Genomic DNA, 21,765 nt, shown 5'->3' with positions numbered 1-21,765 from the left:
TAGGAAAACACCGTCAATTAAGTTTTGCCACAATGTTAAATGATCATTGATTTCAACACATATTCTGATTTCAGAGATGTTAAAAATGTGAAAAAAGGTGCATCTCAGAATTGACGAAATACGGTACTAAAAATGTATTCTTCAGACAATTATTCAAATAAAGTATTAAACACTGAGTCTCTTAAATTGACCCTATTCATAGTCAGTAGCACATTCTTAAAGCTATCAATTTTTTTCACTTCTCATTTGAAATGAAGAATGGGGTGACACATATTGATTTCTAGCAGATATTTTGCACAAACTTTAAAAATTATGGATTCCCAGTTTGAAAGTCATCGCATTTTCATTAGAGAATCACAGATCGGGGATGAGATAAATGAGACCTATATAAGTTAAATGACTGAGTACAGGGCCAGAAGACTAGTAAGCAGCAGTGGAGGCCTGAAGCCAGGTCTGTGCCTGTTCTGTGTTCTCTTCACAGAAAACAGAAATCATATGAGTAATTAGCATTTTCTGGTCCAACACTACAGAGTGAAACAATAAAAATCTCTGTCCATTTTCAAAGATGCTCTTTTATGATATGATTCTCCTCAACTTCCCTGGCAGAATACTGACGATGGATAATTTGTTCAGCTAACCAATTCAACTACTAAACAGTTTCATTCTATCTGAATGGCATCCAACTTCTCAAAAACAAATGCCTTCTCTGCACACTCTGAGACCAGAAAATATTGCCTAATCAGCCACATGCCACCAAACACTAGCCTCACAACAGGATCCAGCTGTATGATATCATTGGTTCTTTACAAAAGGCTCTGGGAATGATAAAACATTTCAAAACCTTTTTGCATTTGCTATACTTGGACCTAGAAATTTTGACCCCCAAAGCTTGTTGAAAATCTGTTATGCTTTGCTCTGACTGGCCTCTTTAGAACTGGTGATTATTCAGGGAAGTCAGTAAATAATTCATCTTCTCTAGCCCTTAGTCCCTTTTGTCCTGGTTTCTTGCAAGGTGATTCACAGGGGACTTGCCCATATTAACTGGAGAGGACTCAAACATTAACGCATTTGAGTGGGATTGGTTGGAGACGTCAGCTGTGGGCTCCATCAAAATATATCTAGATGTCTCTATTACAGAATTCCTCATTGTATCATTCATTTCGATCACTTCAAAGTCCATTTCATCCCATTTTTCTGCATCTTCTTCTTCATTCTCTTCCTCATAGTCATTTAGCCCAGAGCTAGAGAGCAAAGCTTTCTGGTCCTCGCTTTTACTGTGTTCTTTATGCTGACGACTGATAGGCAAGGTGGCTAATTTATACAGCACAGGAAATAAAACAGCAGTGGCTATTGATGACCCCAAACAGGTGTACAAAACTACAGGCAAATCAGGGTATTTTCCTTGAAGAATTCCAATTACTGCAGGAATAGCCATTTCTCCCAGGGCAGCACCGACTACAAAAAATGCTGCAGCTTTCCCATGGATGGTTGTGTACTGCTCAATCCAAGAAACACCACTGGGAAATGTGGTTGCCATTGAGGCACCATACACTGAAGCTGCTATCCAGAGACAAACTCGGCTCTTGTCGAAAAGCACCAGAAATAAAGATGAAGCCAGGCTGCCAATGTTGCTCAACACAATCATGGTTCCAGGTTGTAAACATGTAGCAAAAAAGATTGCCATACCCCTGCAGGCTTCAAAGGTCCCCCAGAAGATGGAGTTCAACCCAGCTGCTTCACTTTCTTTCATGCCAGCATGGGTGGTTGCAAAGGAGAAAACGTAAGAGCCATATGTTACCTCGGCTCCAACATAAAAAAAGAAGAACAGAAAAAGGAGACAAAGAAGGGCATTGTGATATTTAGCTCTTCGAAACCTCTGAGTAGATACTTTTGCTTTTTCCTGCCTTGAGCTTTTCTTTACAAACAGAGTGAAAAAAAAGAGAGAAACTACAAAAATATAAGCACCGATAACAGCGTAAGCCCACAGTAAATTCATATCGTCAGGTATTCGAAGTAGAGATTCTGAGTCAGCTTCAGATGACTGGTTGAAGGCAGAATGGTTAAAGTCAGCCTCTGTGTGGTTTTCAGCAGACACCATCCTGCCCAATGCCAATTTAGCCAGCAGGGGAGCCAAAAAGGCACCCAAGGCAAAACTGAAGTGTAAGGCCTGCATATGGGGGGGCTCCTTTGTCCCCCCAAATAGCCAAGATTAGGATGTTACCACCTACCAATGAAAGATGGGGAGAATAATTTAATCATAGTAACTCAGTAAAAAGAAGTTCAAAATAGATGAGTCTATTTTACATGGCACAAGGATTATAATATTCTAAGTTATCAACTGTTGCAACTAAATCAATTCTATGATTAAGAAACTCTAACTCACCAATACCACCAGCGAACTCTAAGCACTGGAACATCACACACTCACAAATCGGATTCTACAAGCTAATAAACCGCTATTTCCTAGAGCCAAGTACATTAGCCCAAGGCTTTTTATAATACAGTTCTAATACTAGGGATAGGAGGGGTGGGGGTAGGGAAGGATATTTATATAGTTATTTTTAAACATTTTAAATAAATATTATCATCAGATAGTGGCCAAATTACCAAATTTTTCTGTACCTGCCATCGGTAGCCACTTGAAGAAAATTATTTATGTATATGGCAGATGCAAAACACATGTTCAGGAACCTGAACATTACAGGATTCTGCTGTGCCCATTGCAGGAAACAAGGAACATGGACACCTTCTAACACACGCAGTTACACTGTCTATGTATCTACATGGTGAAAGGCAAGAAGCCTCAAGTCTTGTGTTTTCTCTCTTTAATATATTTGCAGACAAACATACAATTCCATCCTGTAATTTCACAACCAAATTAAGCCCAAAGTAAAAAAATATTTCCCCAACCTATCAAATAACAGGAAGAGGGGGAGAACGTTGGTTTCAGGGGTGAAGAAATGTCACATATGTTATTTAGTAGGTTTTAAAAGATATGAAGATACATGGAGAGGATCTCCTACAGGAGGGCAGGAACTTTTGAGAGAATAGGAAAAGAAGGGAAATAATACACAGCACAGGTTTCTCTTAGTTCAAAAGGCAGAGTGCATTTTAAATTGGAGAGCTGCTTCTATGTTTCCTCAGCCAAATAATGGTTCCAAACTTGGTTTGTTCTATTAACCCATCAATTCCTGCCATATTACAATGATAAAGTTCTATCCCGAAATGAAAACCTGCTCATCTGCACTGTAATTACCCACATGGGGGCCCCTTCCCTGTTTGGATACTGTGAATCAACAATCTCTCAAAGAACAAAATTCTCTGAATTCACTCTGTGGTTGGCTGCTCAAAAATGGGCACCCTACTTGGCAAGAAGAGTAGTTGCCAGAAAGGTGGTTCTGACCTGGAGACCCCACGACCAACTCAGAAGGTCAGTGTCATTTTAGGGGACACTGCAGGTGACAATTTAATATCATATGCTCTACTTTTTCTAGTAGAAAGTCCCTACTCCCAGAGTTGACAATGAAGGGCTCACTGACCTGTATCCAGAATGCCAACTGAACCACCAAAGATGGACATCATGACAATCAATAACACCACGGCCTTACAAAATGGAACAAGATAAAGACCAATTGTGGTAGCGAACATTGACACCCCTGAGAAGAAAAGTAAAAGTCAGCTATAAAAAACACTATTTATGGGAAAGGGTTATGGATCAAGGCAACATCATAAAAACTCCCAAAAATGTAAAACAGGTCAAATTAAAATTGAGTAATAATGAGTAGATGAGAGGTTCAGCTTCTACTAACAGTTATTTCATTTAAAAGCTTTTATCATCTTTATGGACTGTAAAATATATGTTATTCTACTATAAATACATTTCTAGTACTGCTAATAATCAAACCATACATTATACCACAAGGCAAAGTTTTATAGCAAAACAGAGCTCAAAAATTATTCATTTAAATGTTTCATATTTAACAACCTAAAGAGATGTTTAGATATGAGGTAAAAAATAAAAAAGACAAAAATTAAATGCAATTACTATAGTAGTTCATAGTAGAAATGTTTTAAACAAATTTGGCAAATAGGGAGGGAAATATAGGAAGTATATTCTTTCGACACACTATGGAAATCAGAGAGATTATTTACTCATTCATCAACAATGGTAAATTATCTCCTTACGTCCAAAGCAGTTTTATCACATTAATCCAGATTTTCTTTAAACATGTCAATTTATCCAAAAAAAGAGTAAGTTAAAAGTTTTGCTATCTATTTTGAGAGTGAGGTAGAGAGGCCTGGGGTAATCATTAACGTGGGGCAGCTGGGACAAAAATTGAGCCTTCATCATTTCACCCACCACCCCCTCCCACCTCATTCTCAGTCCAGGGTCTAATCTGGGGAGGTTCAAGGAGTTTATTCTGATCTATGGCCCCAGGAGATCTGCCCTAAACCCTGACAATCAGAGCTCTTTGGACAACTTGTATGTTATCCAGTGGTGGTGCCTAAACTACAATGAAGGTCGGGAAGGCTAAGGATCGCTAACACACTCCAGGGCTAATCTAAATTTCCAGAGGGGTTTAGACTGGATTCCCAGTAACTGCCAAGATGAAAGCGGGCACCAGGGAAACCTGACTTCCACTGAGGATACCTAAACACTACCCTTAAGTTGTCAACCATTCTGCAAGCCAGTGTGTTTCATATTTATAAACAAACTGTAAATTCCTCGAAAGTCACAAAGAAGCGAAAATTGTTGTTTACTTACCCAAAAGAAGAAAATGATTCATACTGTCAAAAAGAACTCCAATCACAGAGCCACCCAAATATCCAAAGGCATGGCCCACAAAAATCAGAGAAAGACTGCTGATATTGCGATTCACATTTGTTGCCAAATCTTGAAACATGGGTCCCAGTATAGTGACACTCATTCCCTAAAATTTAAAAAGACAGAAGTTTTTATTTACAATCATTAAAATAATGTCTATCTAGGTGGTAGCTTTTTTTCAGTATTAAAAAGGGAGGAGGGGATTTCGATGTAATGTAGGAGATTAAGCCCCACAGTAAAATTCATAATGAAAATACTAGTACTAGTAGAGCTATAGACCCCTATTTCTGGTGTGACAAGTCCTAGTGTTTTTCTAGTTTTGACAACTCTCGATTTTTACAAAATTCTTTAATTCTTTTGGCTCTTTGCTGCAATTCTGTTTCCTTTTTGAACAATACCAAAAAAAACTACAGTATTTGTATTCACAGTAAAATGTAACATTAAAAAATTTATGAAATAGTTTTGAATAGTCTGAAATATACTGCATGCACAAATAACACTAGAATTTTGAGGTTAAAAATTTAAGTTAACAAACCATCAAAATATTATCCCCATTTTTTGATGTTGTTAAAACAGCATTATTTCTGGATGTACATGGGGTCCTTCCTCTGAATTACACATATAAAACATGCAAGAGATAAACAATTTGAATGGTTCTAAATCTATATTTTTCTTCAAAGAAAACCAAAGCCTCAGGAGTACCGTCTGTAAGGCTTTCTTAGAGAATATTACATATGCGTGTATGCAATGACTTTAAAAATAAAATTTTACTCAAAGACATGTAACTTCAGCAAAAATTAGGGGCTGCAGTTGGCTTCCACAGGAAATTCGTTGGACACACAAAAAAATGTTTCCAATCGGTCTACATTTCAAGAATAAGTGATTCTAATTGCACGAATTTGCTCTAAACGCTTGGGTGTAGCCCCTCTCCAGGCCTGAGCAGTCCCCAGCTACGGGGAAGCTTGGGCACAGGTGCAGAGTAAGTGCCTAATACAGGAAGGGAAGGCTGTGCCCCAGCTGTAACCAAATTGGTTCCCGCCTGCAAAGCACTTAAAAGGACCTGGCACATCATCTGCAATGACTTTTCCTCAAATACAAATACTCTAAGAATCAAGCGTGGCTCAAAAGAAGAGACACTAAGTGGTCAGAAGTGACTCTGCTCAGAGGACTCACCCTCCCAACTCCCCAGGATCCCAATATTTAAGACAAGTGACCACAGGGCGACCAAAGGGGTTGGCAAAAGGCCAAACTAGCCTTGCAGTTTGTTCTTAGAAAAACATTGAAGGACCTGAAATTTTGTTTTACATAAGACTGTAGGCAGAATAAAAGACATTATTCCTGGCTTAACCACTTAACCAGCTGTGTGGTCCGAAAAAGTCACTTTCCCTCTCTGGGTCTATTTCCCCACCTGCAAAAATAAGGGGTGAGTTTGGTCAGCCGAGGAAGAGAAAAAACCAGTAGAGCAACTTTGTGCAATAATTTGGGGGTTGGGTGAACGCAGGAGGCGGCGGGGGGGGGCTTCGGGGGAGGCTATAAACCTGTTTGCTCTAAACGCTTGGGTGTAGCCCCTCTCCAGGCCTGAGCAGTCCCCAGCTACGGGGAAGCTTGGGCACAGGTGCAGAGTAAGTGCCTAATACAGGAAGGGAAGGCTGTGCCCCAGCTGTAACCAAATTGGTTCCCGCCTGCAAAGCACTTAAAAGGACCTGGCACATCATCTGCAATGACTTTTCCTCAAATACAAATACTCTAAGAATCAAGCGTGGCTCAAAAGAAGAGACACTAAGTGGTCAGAAGTGACTCTGCTCAGAGGACTCACCCTCCCAACTCCCCAGGATCCCAATATTTAAGACAAGTGACCACAGGGCGACCAAAGGGGTTGGCAAAAGGCCAAACTAGCCTTGCAGTTTGTTCTTAGAAAAACATTGAAGGACCTGAAATTTTGTTTTACATAAGACTGTAGGCAGAATAAAAGACATTATTCCTGGCTTAACCACTTAACCAGCTGTGTGGTCCGAAAAAGTCACTTTCCCTCTCTGGGTCTATTTCCCCACCTGCAAAAATAAGGGGTGAGTTTGGTCAGCCGAGGAAGAGAAAAAACCAGTAGAGCAACTTTGTGCAATAATTTGGGGGTTGGGTGAACGCAGGGGGCGGCGGGGGGGGGGCTTCGGGGGAGGCTATAAACCTGGCAACCCCTCTTGCATCGCCCCGACCCCACGGAGGAGAGGTAGAAAGGTTTGCTGGAGCTGGAAAATATTTTACGAAAATCGGTTTCACACTTGACAATAACCCTCTAAGATTATAACTGTGCCCATTTTTCAGATTATGAAACTGAGGCTCCGGCAGATTAAGGAGCCCAAGGACACCCAGTCTGCAAGCGGCGGAAACGAGACAGGAGCTCGGAAGGCCGCGTTCTCTACAGGACTTCCGCTCACGCCTCGGCCTGGGAGGGTTCCAGCCCCGGCTCTCACCAGCCCCAGGAAGGCGAAACACAGGAGGACGGTGATGAACCAGCACAGCATGCTCCCAGCCCGGCCGCTCCGCCGGGAGCCCGCCACCGCCTCCGGCTCATTCTCCGCTGGGGCCTCGGCCGGGAAAAGCCGCTGCCGGGCAGCCTGGGCCCCGGCCCCACAGGGTTCCAGTTCCAGCTCCAGCTTGGAGGCTCGCGAGCAGCGGTCTTGCTGCCGTCCGGCTTCTCAGAGGAGCCTCGAGAACTCCAAGCCCTGCCCCGGCTCCGCGCCTCCAGAGCCGGCGGTCTCGGCTGGTGCCACCTCCCTGGGAGAGGCACTAGATCGGGCCGAGGACTAGAACTTCGGAACGCGCCGGATGTAGCCGGCAGCGGAGGCGCGCCCTCGCACACGCAGGGGGCCTGTCCGGGTCACGTGGCGGAAATGTGGCCTTTAGCCAACCGCGGCCTTGCCTCAACCCGGAAGTTGATAGGGTTGCCCAGGACACTGGACGCCGCGCTCGGGCCTCAGCATCCCACTTAGCTGAGCTCACAGAGGCCCTGTGGGCGGGCGCCGCGCGGCGGAGCGAGCTGAAGCTGCAGCCTGGGACCCAACGAATCAGGAGGGAAGATGCAGACAAGCCGTCAGGAGGAAGTGCTGGCCAAGAAATACAAGGTATGGCTTCGCTCCCTCTCCCCGGGTCTCCTGGGGGGTAAAGGGAACCCCAAGGTCTGTTCTTATACAATTTTCTAAAATTCCTGCCCTAGTTCCTTTAAGGTCTGTCGTATATTGATCTGCCGTTCATCTGTTACTCCACAGCATCTGTTGAACCATATATGTAAGCTTTCATGTGTATGATCTAAATTGATCCTCATAACAACACTCTAAATTACGTGTTATCCTGATTTTAAGATAGGAAGATTGAGTCATAGAAAGTAGCAACTTGCCCAAAGTCAGTCAGCCAATCAGTGGACACAATAGCTCTAGAAATCTGTAGCCAAAACTGCGGTTTCAAGCACACTCTCACCCCCAGTCCCTTCAAATAAAGCCATTGTTGTAAGGAAGTGGAGCAGGGCTTTGATTTGCAGAATGCCTGAATAAGGTTATGCCAGTGGGGTCTTCTCTGGTGGTGCAGTGGTTAAGAATCCATCTGCCAGTGCAGGGGACACGGGTTCAAGCCCTGGTCCGGGAAGATCCCACATGCTCCGGAGCAACTAAGCCGGGCGCCACAACTACTGAGCCTGTGCTCTAGAGCCCGTGAGCCACAACTACCAAGCCCACGTGCTGCAACTACTGAAGCCGGCGCGCCTAGAGCCCGTGCTCCACAACAAGAGAAGCCACCGCGATGAGAAGCCCGCGCACCGCAAGGAAGAGTAGCCCCTGCTCTACGCAACTAGAGAAAGCCCGCACGCAGCATCAAAGACCCAAAACAGCCAAAAATAAAAATTAATTAATTAGCTATTTTTAAAAAGTTATGCCAGTGGATGAAGGAAAGGCTTTGTTTTGTGTATCCTACTCTAGCTTTTTGTTTGCTTTTGCTCTTTGACCAAACAGACTACAGCCTCAAAATGTGTAAATATTTTTTTCTCGTTTATCTGAAATGTTCTTTTCCACCTGATTACTCTCCAGCTCACCCACTTAGGCTCCCAGATTATACACACCTGAGTCTCATCATCATTTCCCTTGCAACCCATCTCTCCAGCCCCATCCATTTGGTCATTAATCACTTCCCAGTTTACCCCAGAAAGTACAGGTGTTATGATTTAAGAGAACCTGTTATAGTTTTTCAGAGTCAGGGAATGTCTCTTTGAGAAAAGTGTAATGTGATTGAAACAAAAGGCATATACATATGTTAAAGAGAATAGAATATGATATGGGAGAAGTAAGTTAGGTCCAAATTGTTAAGGGCAAATAATTCTGCCTCCATCTCTTCTCTCCTTCTGGGACTCTGATGACTTGTGAATTAGACCTTTTGATATTATTGCAGAGATCCTTGATGCTCATATGTTCTCTTTTTTTTTTCTAGTTGTTTTCTCCCCTCTCTGTTCTTCAGTTTAGATAATCTCTGTTGATGTCTCTATCTTCAAGTGCACTGCCTCTTTCCTCATCTCCATTCTGCTGTATCCACTGAATTTGTTTATTTCGGTTATTGTACTTTTCAGTTCAAAATTTCCACCTGGTTCTTTTTCGTTTCTTTTTCTCTGCTGAAGATGCCTTTCTTTACATTTATCTTTACCTCCTGGAACATGTAACAGCTGCTTTAAATTCTAGGAAAATGCCAACATCCATGTTATCTCAGGGTTTGTGTTTGTTGCTTGTCATTTTCCTTGGGATTTGGTCATATTTTCCTGGTTCTTTGTATGACAGGTAATTTTCTATTGTATCCTGGACATTGTGACAGTTACATTATGCAGACTCTGGGTCCTGTTAAAATCATCCTCTGGAGAGTGTTTGTTTAAGCAGGCAATCAACCTGATTGAGTTCAGGCTGCAAGTTTCGTATCGCCTTCTGTGGATGATGGTTCCAATCTCAGTTCAGTTATCAAAGCCTGTGCTGTGCGGCTCTGGGCCAGTCCTGAACATGCACCACTCAGGCGTTCATCTGAGACTTGGGCAATGGTTTAATGCTCAAATCAGTTGTCAAAGCCGTTGCTATGCTGCTTCGGGTGTCTGTCACACACAGGGGCAAACCCAAGGGGCTTGCGTGGTTCATACACAAAATTTTAGTGATCACCTTCTCTAGCTTTCCCCTACCCACCTCCCCACTTGCTTTCCAACCCAGAGCGTCTCCATTTCTCAGTTCCTTGAACAAGGAAGATGGGGTTTCTATCAGAGTTTTAGCTACCCAGGCCAGGCAACTCGTTGCCTTGAAGAGTTTTTTTCTAAGTTTTGATTCCCCTCCTTTGTTCACTTTTCAGAGTCCTCAGGTACTTGCTCTTTGTATTTCATCGTGTGTTTTTAGTTGTCATCAGTGGGAGAGGGGCTGGAGCAGGCTTATGATGACAACACCGAACCAGAACTATCCCTACCTATCTTTGAAGAGTCAGCTGAGGTGTCACTTCCTCTAGGAAGCCTCTTCTGACCCTCCTCTCAGTCTCGGGACTATTTTAGTTTCCCTCCTTTGTGCATAATTCTAATAGGCCACCAGCTACTACATATAGAAATTTCCTATTTATGTGTCAGCTTCCCTTTTATACCAAGAGTGCCTGAAGGAAAGTACTGTGTCTTATTTATCCTCAAGCATAGTGCCTGGCACACAGTTTGTCTTCAGTAAATGTTTGTTGAATGTAGTAGACTTTTTCTGAAAAACCTAACCAAAAATCTGAATTCCTATGTAGCTATGCTACTCCTAAATGTTCTCACACATTCTAGCTTGCGTTATAGTTATTTCAATACTTCTCTTTAGTTCCCTAGGAGATTGTAAGCTCAATGAGATGGAAACTATGGATCTCATGTCTCTATCTCCCCTGTGGCATTGTATTATATACTTAAAATATTACATAATTGAATTGAGGTTCAGTTAACTAATTTTAAAGTTAAATGTTTTAATTCACCCTGATTAAACATCAAAAAAAATTTGATGTTTCTGATTCTCCCCACTTCACTCCTGAAAGCAGCAGGATACTTTTTCCACTTGCCTCCAGAGGTCACTCACCACCTTTTTTTTTTTTTTGCGATATGTGGGCCCCTCACTGTCGTGGCCTCTCCCGTTGCCGGACGCACAAGCTCAGCGGCCACGGCCCACAGGCCCAGCCGCTACGCGGCTCACGGGCCCAGCCGCCACGCGGCACGGGGGATCCTCCCAGACCGGGGCACGAACCCGTATCCCCTGCATCGGCAGGCGGACTCTCAACCACTGCGCCACCAGGGAGGCCCACCACCTTTTTTTAAAAAGGGGTGATTAAAATAGGGCATTGCTTCATGCAGCTTTCTCTTTAGACCATTTTTGAGAATAAATCTTTTTGTGTGAAACAATTCAAGAGAAATAAAAATGTTGATGGGCAATTCTTTAAATAAATATAGTTTTATTGATTCCCTTGAAAAAATGGATATTTTACAATATATATGACAATTTATCTTTGAAGAAAATATCTGGGTCTTAGTGGCTAATATGGTACTACCTTGGCATATTTGTGAAATGGCAACAGGGAGGCAGGTTTTTCATCTTTCAACTTAAAATTTTACTTTGGATGAGAATGAGAAGTTAGATGGATTATGTTTAGGGACTGCATATCACTGTTAGGACCTATTTAACCTTTATTCTCTGGAGGGACCATCCTTTTTACTTATCAGTAAATGTCTCATTAGTGCTTAAAGTGCATCATGAAAAACTAGGTGTCATCATAACTATTTCTATCAGTATACTAAACGATCATTCTTTAACCTCATCACTAAAAGCCCAGTCTATTAAAACCAACTCTCACAAGGTTTAATTTCAGTAAGATAACTCTCATGTTTGTGCTATGTATTCTGAAAAGTGAGAAATAATATTGAAAGTATCTAACATTGGTGTCTGTTTGATGGAATTAACTTTTTATCTTATTAAAAATAAAAAATTACTGTTTTTTCATGAAATTTCCTTTTAAAAATATAAACTTAAAATTTCCTTTAACTGGATTCATTGTAACATTTAGGGCTGCAGGACTCTGAATCTACCATCATAATGGTCTCCTAGGCTGTATTGGTCAGATAAAATCTTTGCTGTACTGTACCATTATTAGCCAAAATCAATATATCAAGAGAATAAAAACAAAGCAACCAAAAGTGAGAGCATGGCTACTGTAGACTTTGCACAGAAAAATAGAATAACATTTCTTAAGGTACTAAGGGCTTCAGAAGCAATTAGGGTCATCTGCATCAAAAAAGAAAGCCACTTTAGGGCTTTAGGTACTTTGTAAGGGATATGATCTCCATCTGTACAAAGAAGAGGCCACTTATCCAGAGCTGTACACTGCTCTGCCCTGGAACAAAGGAAAAACTGGAAATTACAGATGGCTTTTAGCATTCTTGTTTAATCACTGCCATCTGATACCACACTTGATACTACCTGCTTGGAAAAAGTCCAAAACCTTTGCAGAAATCCCCACGATGACAAGGACTGTTGTGTTGCTGAACTAGGAACAAATACTAGTAACAGTATTTCTTTTTAAGTTGCGAGCAAACTATATAAAATCCCACCTGTTCATTTATTTAGTCATTAAATAGCTATTAAACATCTAGCATGTGCCAGGCATTGTTCTAACAGTGAAAAAACAGACAAAAATTCCTGCCCTCATAGACAAGGTAGACAATGAACAAATACATTTGTAATATTATGTCAGATTGTGATAAATACTCTAAAGAAAAATAAAGCAGGAAAGGGGGATAAGAGTGATGGGAGGGGGTTATTTTAAGTTAAGGTAGTGTTGGGGAAGGCTCTGTGAGTGACGTTTGAACAGAACCCTAACTGAAATGAGGGAACCGAAGTGCAGGAAGAGCAGTCCAGAGAGAACAACAGGTGCAAGGATCCATTAACAGGAGTGAGCTTGGTGTGTTGGAGAAATAAGAAAGGCTGAGATCAGGCAGTGTTCCTGACTGGGTATGCCTTGTGTTAAGGACTTTCTGGATATGTTAGAAGAATACACTAGAGGGGGGCAGGATGGAGAGTAGAGAGAACAGAGATCTAATTAGGAGGTTATATGATTAGGTCAGATTTGTGTAGGTGGTGAGAGTGTTCAGATTTGGGAACTATATTGAAGATAAAAATAATAGTATTTGCCAATGAACTGGGTGTATGAGAGAAGGAATATAAAAAATGACTTCAGGGACTTCCCTGGCGGTCCAGTGGTTAGGACTCCCCACTTCCACTGCAGGGGGCACGGGTTTGATCCCTGGTTGGGGAACTAAGACCCCACATGCCACACGGTGCAGCCAAAAAGTTAAAATAAAAAAAAAAATGACTTCGAGGATTTTGACCTGTGTCAAAGAAACCCAGAGCTGGACAGTAGTTAAGGCTATAAAAACAGATTTTACTCAGGAACTATTGTAATAAAGGAAAAGAGACCTCAGTATAGAACTGGGCTCAATTCTGAATACAACAAGGAAAAGTGGGGATTTATAGCCAAGGATCCTGGTTGAGGGCAGGGGGAAAGATCAGTGGATAGAAAATTATTAAGAGGGAACAGAGTAAGGGGGGTTCTGGCTAAACCAGCCTAGCAGGAGTCTCGCTGAAGGCAGGCCAGGCTGATCCGGCATCACCAGGGGGATGTTGGGGATGAGCAGCCCAATCAGATATCAGAGTGCTTGGCTATCTAGGGTGGGGGCTCTGACTAAACCACTTTAGCAGGATTCTTGCTGAAACTGGGTGATGCAGATGGTAGTCCACAGTTGAGGCCTTGTTGGGAAAAGGATTCAGGAGAGACTGTTATCTAAGCAACTGGTAAATAGTGCTCCTATTTATTCAGGTGGAAAAGATTGTGGAAGGAGCATGAGCGCTGCTGGGAAATGGAAGAAAATCGAGAATTCAGGTTGAATGTGTTAAGATTATGATATTTATTAGATAATTAAATGAAAGCATCAAGTGGGCAGCTGGATATTCAGTTCAGTGGAAGGATCAGAACAGTAGATATAAACTGGGTGTTATCAGCGTGTAGATGGTATTTAATACTGTGTCACTGGGTGAGATCACCTAAATTGTGAGTATAGACAGAAGAGGGCCAGGGAGTAAGCCCTGAGGGCATCCCACATGTAAAGGTAGGGAAGATGAGGAATATCCTGCAAAGGAGACTAAAATAAGAAGGAAATCAAGAATGTGTGGTTTTAGTGGCCAAGTAAACAAAATTCAAGAAGGCGTGTGATCAGCTGTGATCGGTGGAGAATACACTGGATTTATAGAATCACACACATGTTCTTAAATAATTATGTAACTTTCCTCAGCCTCACTTTCCAAGTAGGTAAATCTGGAAAACCAAACTAGGACTCTATCCTTTGAATTTAGGAAGCTATTACAGGTTTTTGAGTAGTAAAGAGTATCAAGATGAAAGCAGAGGATTAAGAACATTAGCAGGCAGTATTGGCCAGTTGAATTGGAGCGGGAAAAAACTAGAGAATGGGAAATGATTTTAGTAGTTTTATTACGTAGTTCAGCAAAGAGATAATTGTCTTTGTGCCAGAGTGGTTTGGTGACAATGGAAGGGTGAGTATGGAGGCAATAATTCCCATGACCTTTCTTTTTTGTCTGTTTTCTTCTGTATGTACATGTTCCATGGCAGTACCAGAATTTCTATGTAAGAGGGCATAAGATTGCCAGCTGGTTGGAATGTGGGGAGAGTAAGGGGACTTGTATTCAAGATAAATCATTTTTACTTCGATTGTAGCTTTATTTAGAGTGGCTGAACGTAAGGAACTAATGGAGATTTTGAGTAGGCCAAACCACTCCCCTATTCCACCACAAGCCACCCCTGAGTAAAGGCTCAAATGATGTGAAACTATGGCCAAAAGAACTTAGATCTAGCTTTCAGGCCACTTCAAAGAGAGAAATTATGTACAGTGGAAAATGTTCACCCAACCCAGCTCTTTATGAGGAGGCTGGGCAAGGGTCAGCTCAGTTGTCCATTAGCTTGAGACAGAAATGATTCTTATCTCTTATCTCAGTGGTGGCTAGACCTATTGGGAGTTCAGTGAAGGGGAGCTGAAGTAGTCAAAATCCATAAGAATGGGTCAGACTGAGTCATTAAGCAAAGGGGCCTGGTGACGAATAGGAGCTGAAATAATGAGCTAAAATAAGGGGGGTTGAGAAGCCACAAGAATGAGGAGTTAAGGCAAGGACATGGACCTAGCATGCCAAAATGGCATGTTCATCAAGCCAAACTTATATCCGGTTTATGTAATGTCAGTTACCACAAATAGTTTATTATATTACTATGTTTCTTGACAATTAGGGATCGTTAACTGTATTATCAAAAGAATTACTCAATAATGGTTTATTGGATCTCCCTGATTAGGTTTTCAAATGATTCCTGGCTTCTTTGATGATAATTTCATAAAGAAGTAAAAGTAATCTGCTGTGGACTAAATTGTGTTTCTCCCAAAATTCATATGTTGACGCCCTATCCCCCAGTGTGATAGTATTTGGAGGTAGACCCTTTAGGAGGTAATTGGGTTTAGATGAGGTCATGAGGGTAGAGCCCGCATGATGGGATTAGTGTTCTTTTAAGAAGAGGAATAGACACCAGAGCACACTCGCTCTCTTTCTGCCATGTGAGGTCACAGAGAGAGGAGGGCAAGCATCTGAAAGCCAGGAAGAGAGCCCTCACCAGGGAACTGAATCAATCAGAACTCTGATCTTACTTCCCAGCCTCCAGGACTGTGAAAAGTAAATTCCTGTTGTTTAAGCCACCCATTCTAAGGCATTTTGTTATGGCAGCCTGAGCTGACTAGGATAGAATCCATCACAGTATTGTTTTGTGTTTTTAATGCAGTCATGCATTAAACTCTTCATGATAATAGCTGAGTTAATCTTTAAAACTGCATATTTTCTCTTACACGCAACTATTTTAAATGTAGACTGTGATTATTAAACCTAAAAAAGCCCTGTTTGTTTAATAGTATTATTAACCTGTGAAAATTATATTGATGTTGCCATTTAGAGATGGTGAAAGGAGAGAATGATGAATAAGTGAGATAGATCAGCTACTCAGGCTAGACCCCAAGGTCAAGTCTCTTCAGAGCTCAACTTTCCAAGGTTAGGAACTCAATTATTAGTTCATCTAGAACTGATCAGGTCCCAGAAAACTAACTGATATGAGCAGACCACAAGATGATAATTTATAAACAGAGTGATCTGCTCTGTATCTAGTATTCCCTAGATCTAGGCACTCCTCCCCAGTGAGCAGGACCAGTCTGGAAGTCAAATGATAGATTAAACAAGGGTCAACAAACTAAAGCCCACAGGCCATATCTGGATACATTCTGTTTTTGTAAATAAAGATTTATTAGAACACAGCCACGCATATTCATTTACACATTATCTATGGCTAATTTTACACTACAGTGACAGTTGAGTAGTTGTGACAGAGACCTCATGGACTGCAAAGTCTGAAGTATTTACCACCTGGCCCTTTACAGAAAAAGTTTCATGACCACTATATTTGAAGGTTCTCTATTAAAGCAAAAAATTAAGCAGAAGGAATTATATATGTCCTTAAAACTGTAGAATCAGATAAACTGTCCTTTCCCACTGTCAGGTTAATTTGGGGGCATATTAGCAAAATCAGAACCCTAGAAGTGCTGGGCATATACTGACAAATGCTTACCATCTAATGCTCTTTCTAAAAATATCCTTGACTTCTGAATTACAGTCTTCCCATCAGTTTATCTCTCATTGTTATGATTTCTAAATTTTTGTCTTTCCTTTTAGGGAGATGACCTAGCCTGTGTGAAGATTTAGATAGCACCTACTTTTATTATCAGCAGTATCTTTATAAATCATTACTTTAGTATGTTATTTTCTCAGAAGATTTCCACAGATAGCTACCTCTGTCCATTTAAAGTTGGTTCTTATTAGTTTCAAAATGTGAATTTCTCCCTTCCATTTTCGGGGTGACATCTTCTGACTTTGTCCACAAATTCTTAGAGTGTGTTGCATCTGTAGCTGTTAGATCAAGGGTGACCCACAACATGCACTGACCATCTCAGTTTCTCAATATTGAATCATAAAAGGAAGATTTTTCCTGCTGGTCAGAAAGGTTCAAATGAGCAATTATTGGTAGCTTTTAGCGTCCTGTCAGCTGGTTATCGATTGATTGTCTCTTAGCATCATATTCACCCTTAAGTACCTGCTCTGCAATAATGGATTGGACCATTAAGCATTTCTCTTTTACAGTGGGCACAGTGCTGAAATTCTCAGTAAAGGGCGCTGGAGGGACATTGTAGGAGGAAAGGGGCTTCTCCTTTGTTTTTTGGCTGCTATCATTTTCATTATTGCTGTCATCACTGTTAGAGTATCATCATTATTACTGTAGTAACTGGGAGATACAAGGTATAGCCATTTTTAAAAATAAATTTATTTATTTATTCAATTTTGGCTGTGTTGGGTCTTCGTTGCTGCCTGTGGGTTTTCTCTAGTTGTGGCAAGCCGGGGCTACTCTTCGTTGCGTTGCGTGGGCTTCTCTTTGCGGTGGCTTCTCTTGTGGAGCATGGACTCCTAGGCACATGGGCTCTAGAGCGCAGGCTCAGTAGTTGTGGCTCACGGGCCCAGTTGCTCTGCGGCATGTGGGATCCTCCCAGACCAGGGCTCGAACCCGTGTCCCCTGCATTGGCAGGCAGATTCTCAACCACTGCGCCACCAGGGAAGCCCCCTTACACTGTTTTTAAAGTGTGGTATTCATTTTTTTTTCCACTATGGAGTTGTAGAAGTTTCTTATATAATTTGGAGATTAACCCCTTGTCACATATATGGTTTGCAAATATTTTCTCCCATTCCATAGGTTACCTTTTCACTGCGATGATTGTTTCCTTTGCTGTGCAGAAGCTTTTTAGTTTGATGTAGTTGCACTTATTTTTGTTCTTGTTGCCTGTGCTTTTGGTGTTATATCCATGAAATCATTGCCAAGACCAATGTCATGAAGCTTACCACATTTTGCAATCATTTGTGCTATTCTGAAAGAAACAATAAAACCATCTTTCTGGTTTAGGAAAAATTTGTTAAACATTCCAGTAAATAGTAAGACGGTTTTCAGACTTTTCAGAATGCTTTATCTCACAAGAATGCTATTATCATTGCCAACTTTTCACCATGTTTCCTTGTAAAGTGGTCACTTAATCTTGATGGTTTCATTGCTTCATTAGAGAAAAACATGTTAACAAAATGGGCATATGGCAACCGTTCATTTGTGGGAAAAGATATAAAACCCAGCTTGAAATATTCAACTGAATATTGATAATTTTTCTCTATAATTAATGAAATGACTAAATAAGTATATTCTTGTAGATCACATTGCTGTGAATGCCACATTACAAATACAGACCTAAGCTGTATTAGATGAGTATCGACTACTCAAATACCACGAGTGACATTCCCTTGATGGTTTTCCAAAATTGAGACCCACTCATGGTAGAGTTCGAACTAAAACAAAATGCAGTCTTCCCTTGAGTTACATGATAGTTTACGTTTTTGGAAAATTTGGTGTTTATTGGAACTATGCAAAAAAATTTATGTTTATATGTACAAGAGGTTTAGAGTCTAGGCTCAGATAATTAAAAGCAAGCTTTTTTCACTCAATGAATATTTAACAGGACATTCAAAAGTTGGATAGTGTGTGGGACTATCCCATCCCACACATTGTAGGATGTCTAGCATCTCTGACCCCTGCCCACTAAATGCTAGTAGCAACTCCTGGTTACTATGACACCCTCAGAGATTTCCAGAGTACCCTCTGGGTGCAATAAGACTTCAACTGAAAACTACTCATGTAAACTGTCTGCCTCAAAGCTTCGCAAATAGTATTCTCTGAAATGGCCAGGGGCAACAGAAGTTAGTGACATTTCTGTTGTATGCTATAAGGATTCTAGATAAAGGTATTCTTTTACAAGATGCTTCATAGTAAAAGTTCACATGTGGTAAGAAATTCAGGGGTACTACCTTTGTTCGTAAGCTTCAAAAAATTTAAAAATTTATAGGCATACAGTGATAAAGGATTGTCATTGCTAGGTGGCAGAGCTCCCCTTACCAATGAAAGTTGCTTGCTCTCTAGTATCTAAAGAGACTAGTCTTTGTCTAAAAACTGTGATAATGTCACCTGGGACAGATGCCTCATAAGAAATGCCATTCTCCTTAAGGCCCATGACAACCATTACCGTTCTCTGTTGCCACTAGGCCCATAACAAAGACCAAATCTCAACATGATTCAGGGGGACAGGCACACACTGTGATCCAGGAGGACATAGCTTGCACACCCAAAGAATTGCCATACTTCAATAATATATATTAGCAGAAACCTGGTGAGTGTGTAGGAGTAGAGGCTAAGGGTGTTAGAGCAGGGAGAGCAGAATGTAACATTAGATCCAGCTGAATTCATTGATGTGGGCACACTTTACTGGATATTGTGAATTCAAAGGGTTAGATCGTGCAGCTGGAGTTGGCTGTAACAGCTGACTTGGTTGACTAAAATTTGGAGTCAGTGGGGGTCTACAGTTAATGAGGTTGAGATGCTAGAGCTTCCTTGGCATGATGTAGCAGAGGGAATCCAAAGGTTGGCCTCAGTCTTTTTTCATAGCAAACTTCAATCCTCAAAGATTTTGAAGTAATGCCTACAAGATCTCAGAGGAAAGAAGGCATGAGCCAAACTCTCTGTCAGGTATAGAGGCAAAAGGCAAATAGTCTGAACAAGAAAGAACACAGGGAATGTTATTTCCTTGACCCTATTGGAGAAATCTGTTAGAAGATTCAGCCAACCAAGAGGTGAGTGGAAAAACAACTGCAAAGGGATTGGCAATCATTACTGACATGAACTGTATGACTAGGACAAATGTGGGGATTTAGGTGACAGAACAGAATATAAATGTTGTTAGCCCTGATAATGTAGAAATTATATCAAAAATTAGTTATACCATTAAATTAGTTATATCACTAATGAAAGGTGGGAAGCAAAGGGTGGAGAGGGGTAGAAGTATACTGATTTCTTCATCTTCAATAACTAGGGGTCAAAGTTATCACTTAATGCTAGTAATTCAAGTAGTAGGGTTATAAGTATTCTTTTGAACAATGCAGAGGTAAACACTAAGAGAGCTATTACCTACTAAAAAAAGGTGGTGGAGAAAAGGGTGGGGACAAGGAGGAAAAGGGTATTTATTAATTTTCTCTTTGTTCATAGTAGAAAATTATTAGACACTGTCAGATGAGGAGGGAGAAGGTGGATTGTTCAGTGAGTAATGTCTAGTATCAAATGGGAGAAACATTAAAGAAGTAGATTCCTACTTCATACCATATCTCAAAATAAATCATAGAGTTTAGAGATTTAATGTAAAAATGAGGCCATAAAGATATTAGAAGGGATTTTAAGAATACAGTTACATAATAGGGTAGGCCTTTCTAAACATATAAGCAATGAGGGAGTCTATAAAAGTGAAAACTTTAATTTGAAAAAAAAATCAATGTAAAAAGACAAACGGGGGAAATTTTTACCAACACTTTAGAGTCTCACATAATATATGAAGAGCACTCACAAACCAGTAAGAAAAAGATAAACCCCCCAACAGAAAAATAGAGCAAGGAGAAGAATAGATAATACCCCAAAGAAGAAATGCCATGGCTGAGAAGTTTATGAAAAAATATTTACACTAGTCATAAAAAATGCAAATGTAGACAAATATTGTGTGATTCCACTCTATGAAGCACCTAGCATGGTCAATTCATAGAGACAGAAAGTAGAATGGTGGTTGTCAGGGACTAAGGGGAGGGAGGAACGGGGAGTTAGTGTTTAATGGGTACAGAGTTTCAGTTTAGGATGATGGAAGCATTCAGGAGATGGATGGTAGTGATGGGTGCCCAGTAGTGTGAATGTACTTAATGCCACAATACACTTTAAAATGGTTCAAATGGTAAATTTTATGTTATATAGATTTTACCACAGTTGAAAAATAAAACAAAAATGCAAATTTAACATGAGGTTTTTTTAACCTATAAATTTTTCAGTTTTTAGAATTTAAAAAATAATAATACCTAGTGTTATAAAGGTGCAGAAAAAACATGTGGTAATACAGTTAGGTAAAACATAGTAAAAATAAAAAGCACTTGTCCTTCTACCTAGAAATCCCACTACTAGGAATCCAGCCTAAAGGAAATAAAGATGAGCATAAAAACTTAGCTATTAGATTGTTCATAGCAGTAGTGTTTATTATTGTGGAACATGAAACTACTCCAGATATGCAGTAATAGAGTTACATCAAATTAATAGTTCATCTATGTCATGGGATAATTGTGCACCCATCAAAAAAAATGATGTAGAATTATATTAACCGATATATGTGGTAAACTTCTGTTATTATGCCTTCCCAGAATCCATTCACCCCTTTCTCAGGCAACAGAACTCCAGTTTTCTTAGAAGGGATCACCCCTTCTCCTCTTATTCCATGAAGTGGGTTGACCACTAGCCAACTTCAGGTGGCATGAGGCTGAGGCCTGGTTGAATCAGCATATTCTATCTTCCAGCCTCAATGATGGGTTCAGAGCTAGGCACCTGACCTATGTTGGACCAAGATGTTTCAATCCCAGGAATTTGTCCAAAATATTGGAAAAGAGCAGCTCTTTTTTTCTGCTGGAGTTGATAAGGATAGCTTAGAGTTGTTGGGAAGAGCTTGCCTGAATTAAGCCTACAGAAAAATAAGTAGAGTCAAGACATGGCAAGGATACAGCTCCTATGACATCATTTGACCCTAGATCCTAGCAGTCTGATTTCAGACTGCACCTGAACTTTTCACCCTTTGGCTTAAGCCAGTTTAATTTTGTTTTGTATCACCT

The 21,765-nt window shown here is 40.8% G+C and overlaps 1 protein-coding gene across 1 annotated transcript; it reads right to left on the bottom strand.

The window, feature by feature from the left end:
* Positions 1-795: 795 nt before the first annotated feature.
* Positions 796-7,344, bottom strand: SLC60A2 (solute carrier family 60 member 2). The gene is given in 6 exon segments (XM_007451752.1): positions 796-1,011; positions 1,013-2,179; positions 2,181-2,224; positions 3,540-3,656; positions 4,766-4,931; positions 7,294-7,344. Coding segments are annotated over 6 exon segments (1,581 nt in total). The 3' UTR covers positions 796-975.
* Between the last annotated feature and the right edge of the window lie 14,421 nt (positions 7,345-21,765).

This window comes from Lipotes vexillifer, unplaced genomic scaffold (assembly GCF_000442215.2).
Source record: "Lipotes vexillifer unplaced genomic scaffold, Lipotes_vexillifer_v1.1 scaffold1266, whole genome shotgun sequence".
Taxonomy (NCBI): domain Eukaryota; kingdom Metazoa; phylum Chordata; class Mammalia; order Artiodactyla; family Lipotidae; genus Lipotes; species Lipotes vexillifer.
Note: the sequence above shows the minus strand (reverse complement) of the source record. Positions and strands in the feature narration are given on the sequence as shown.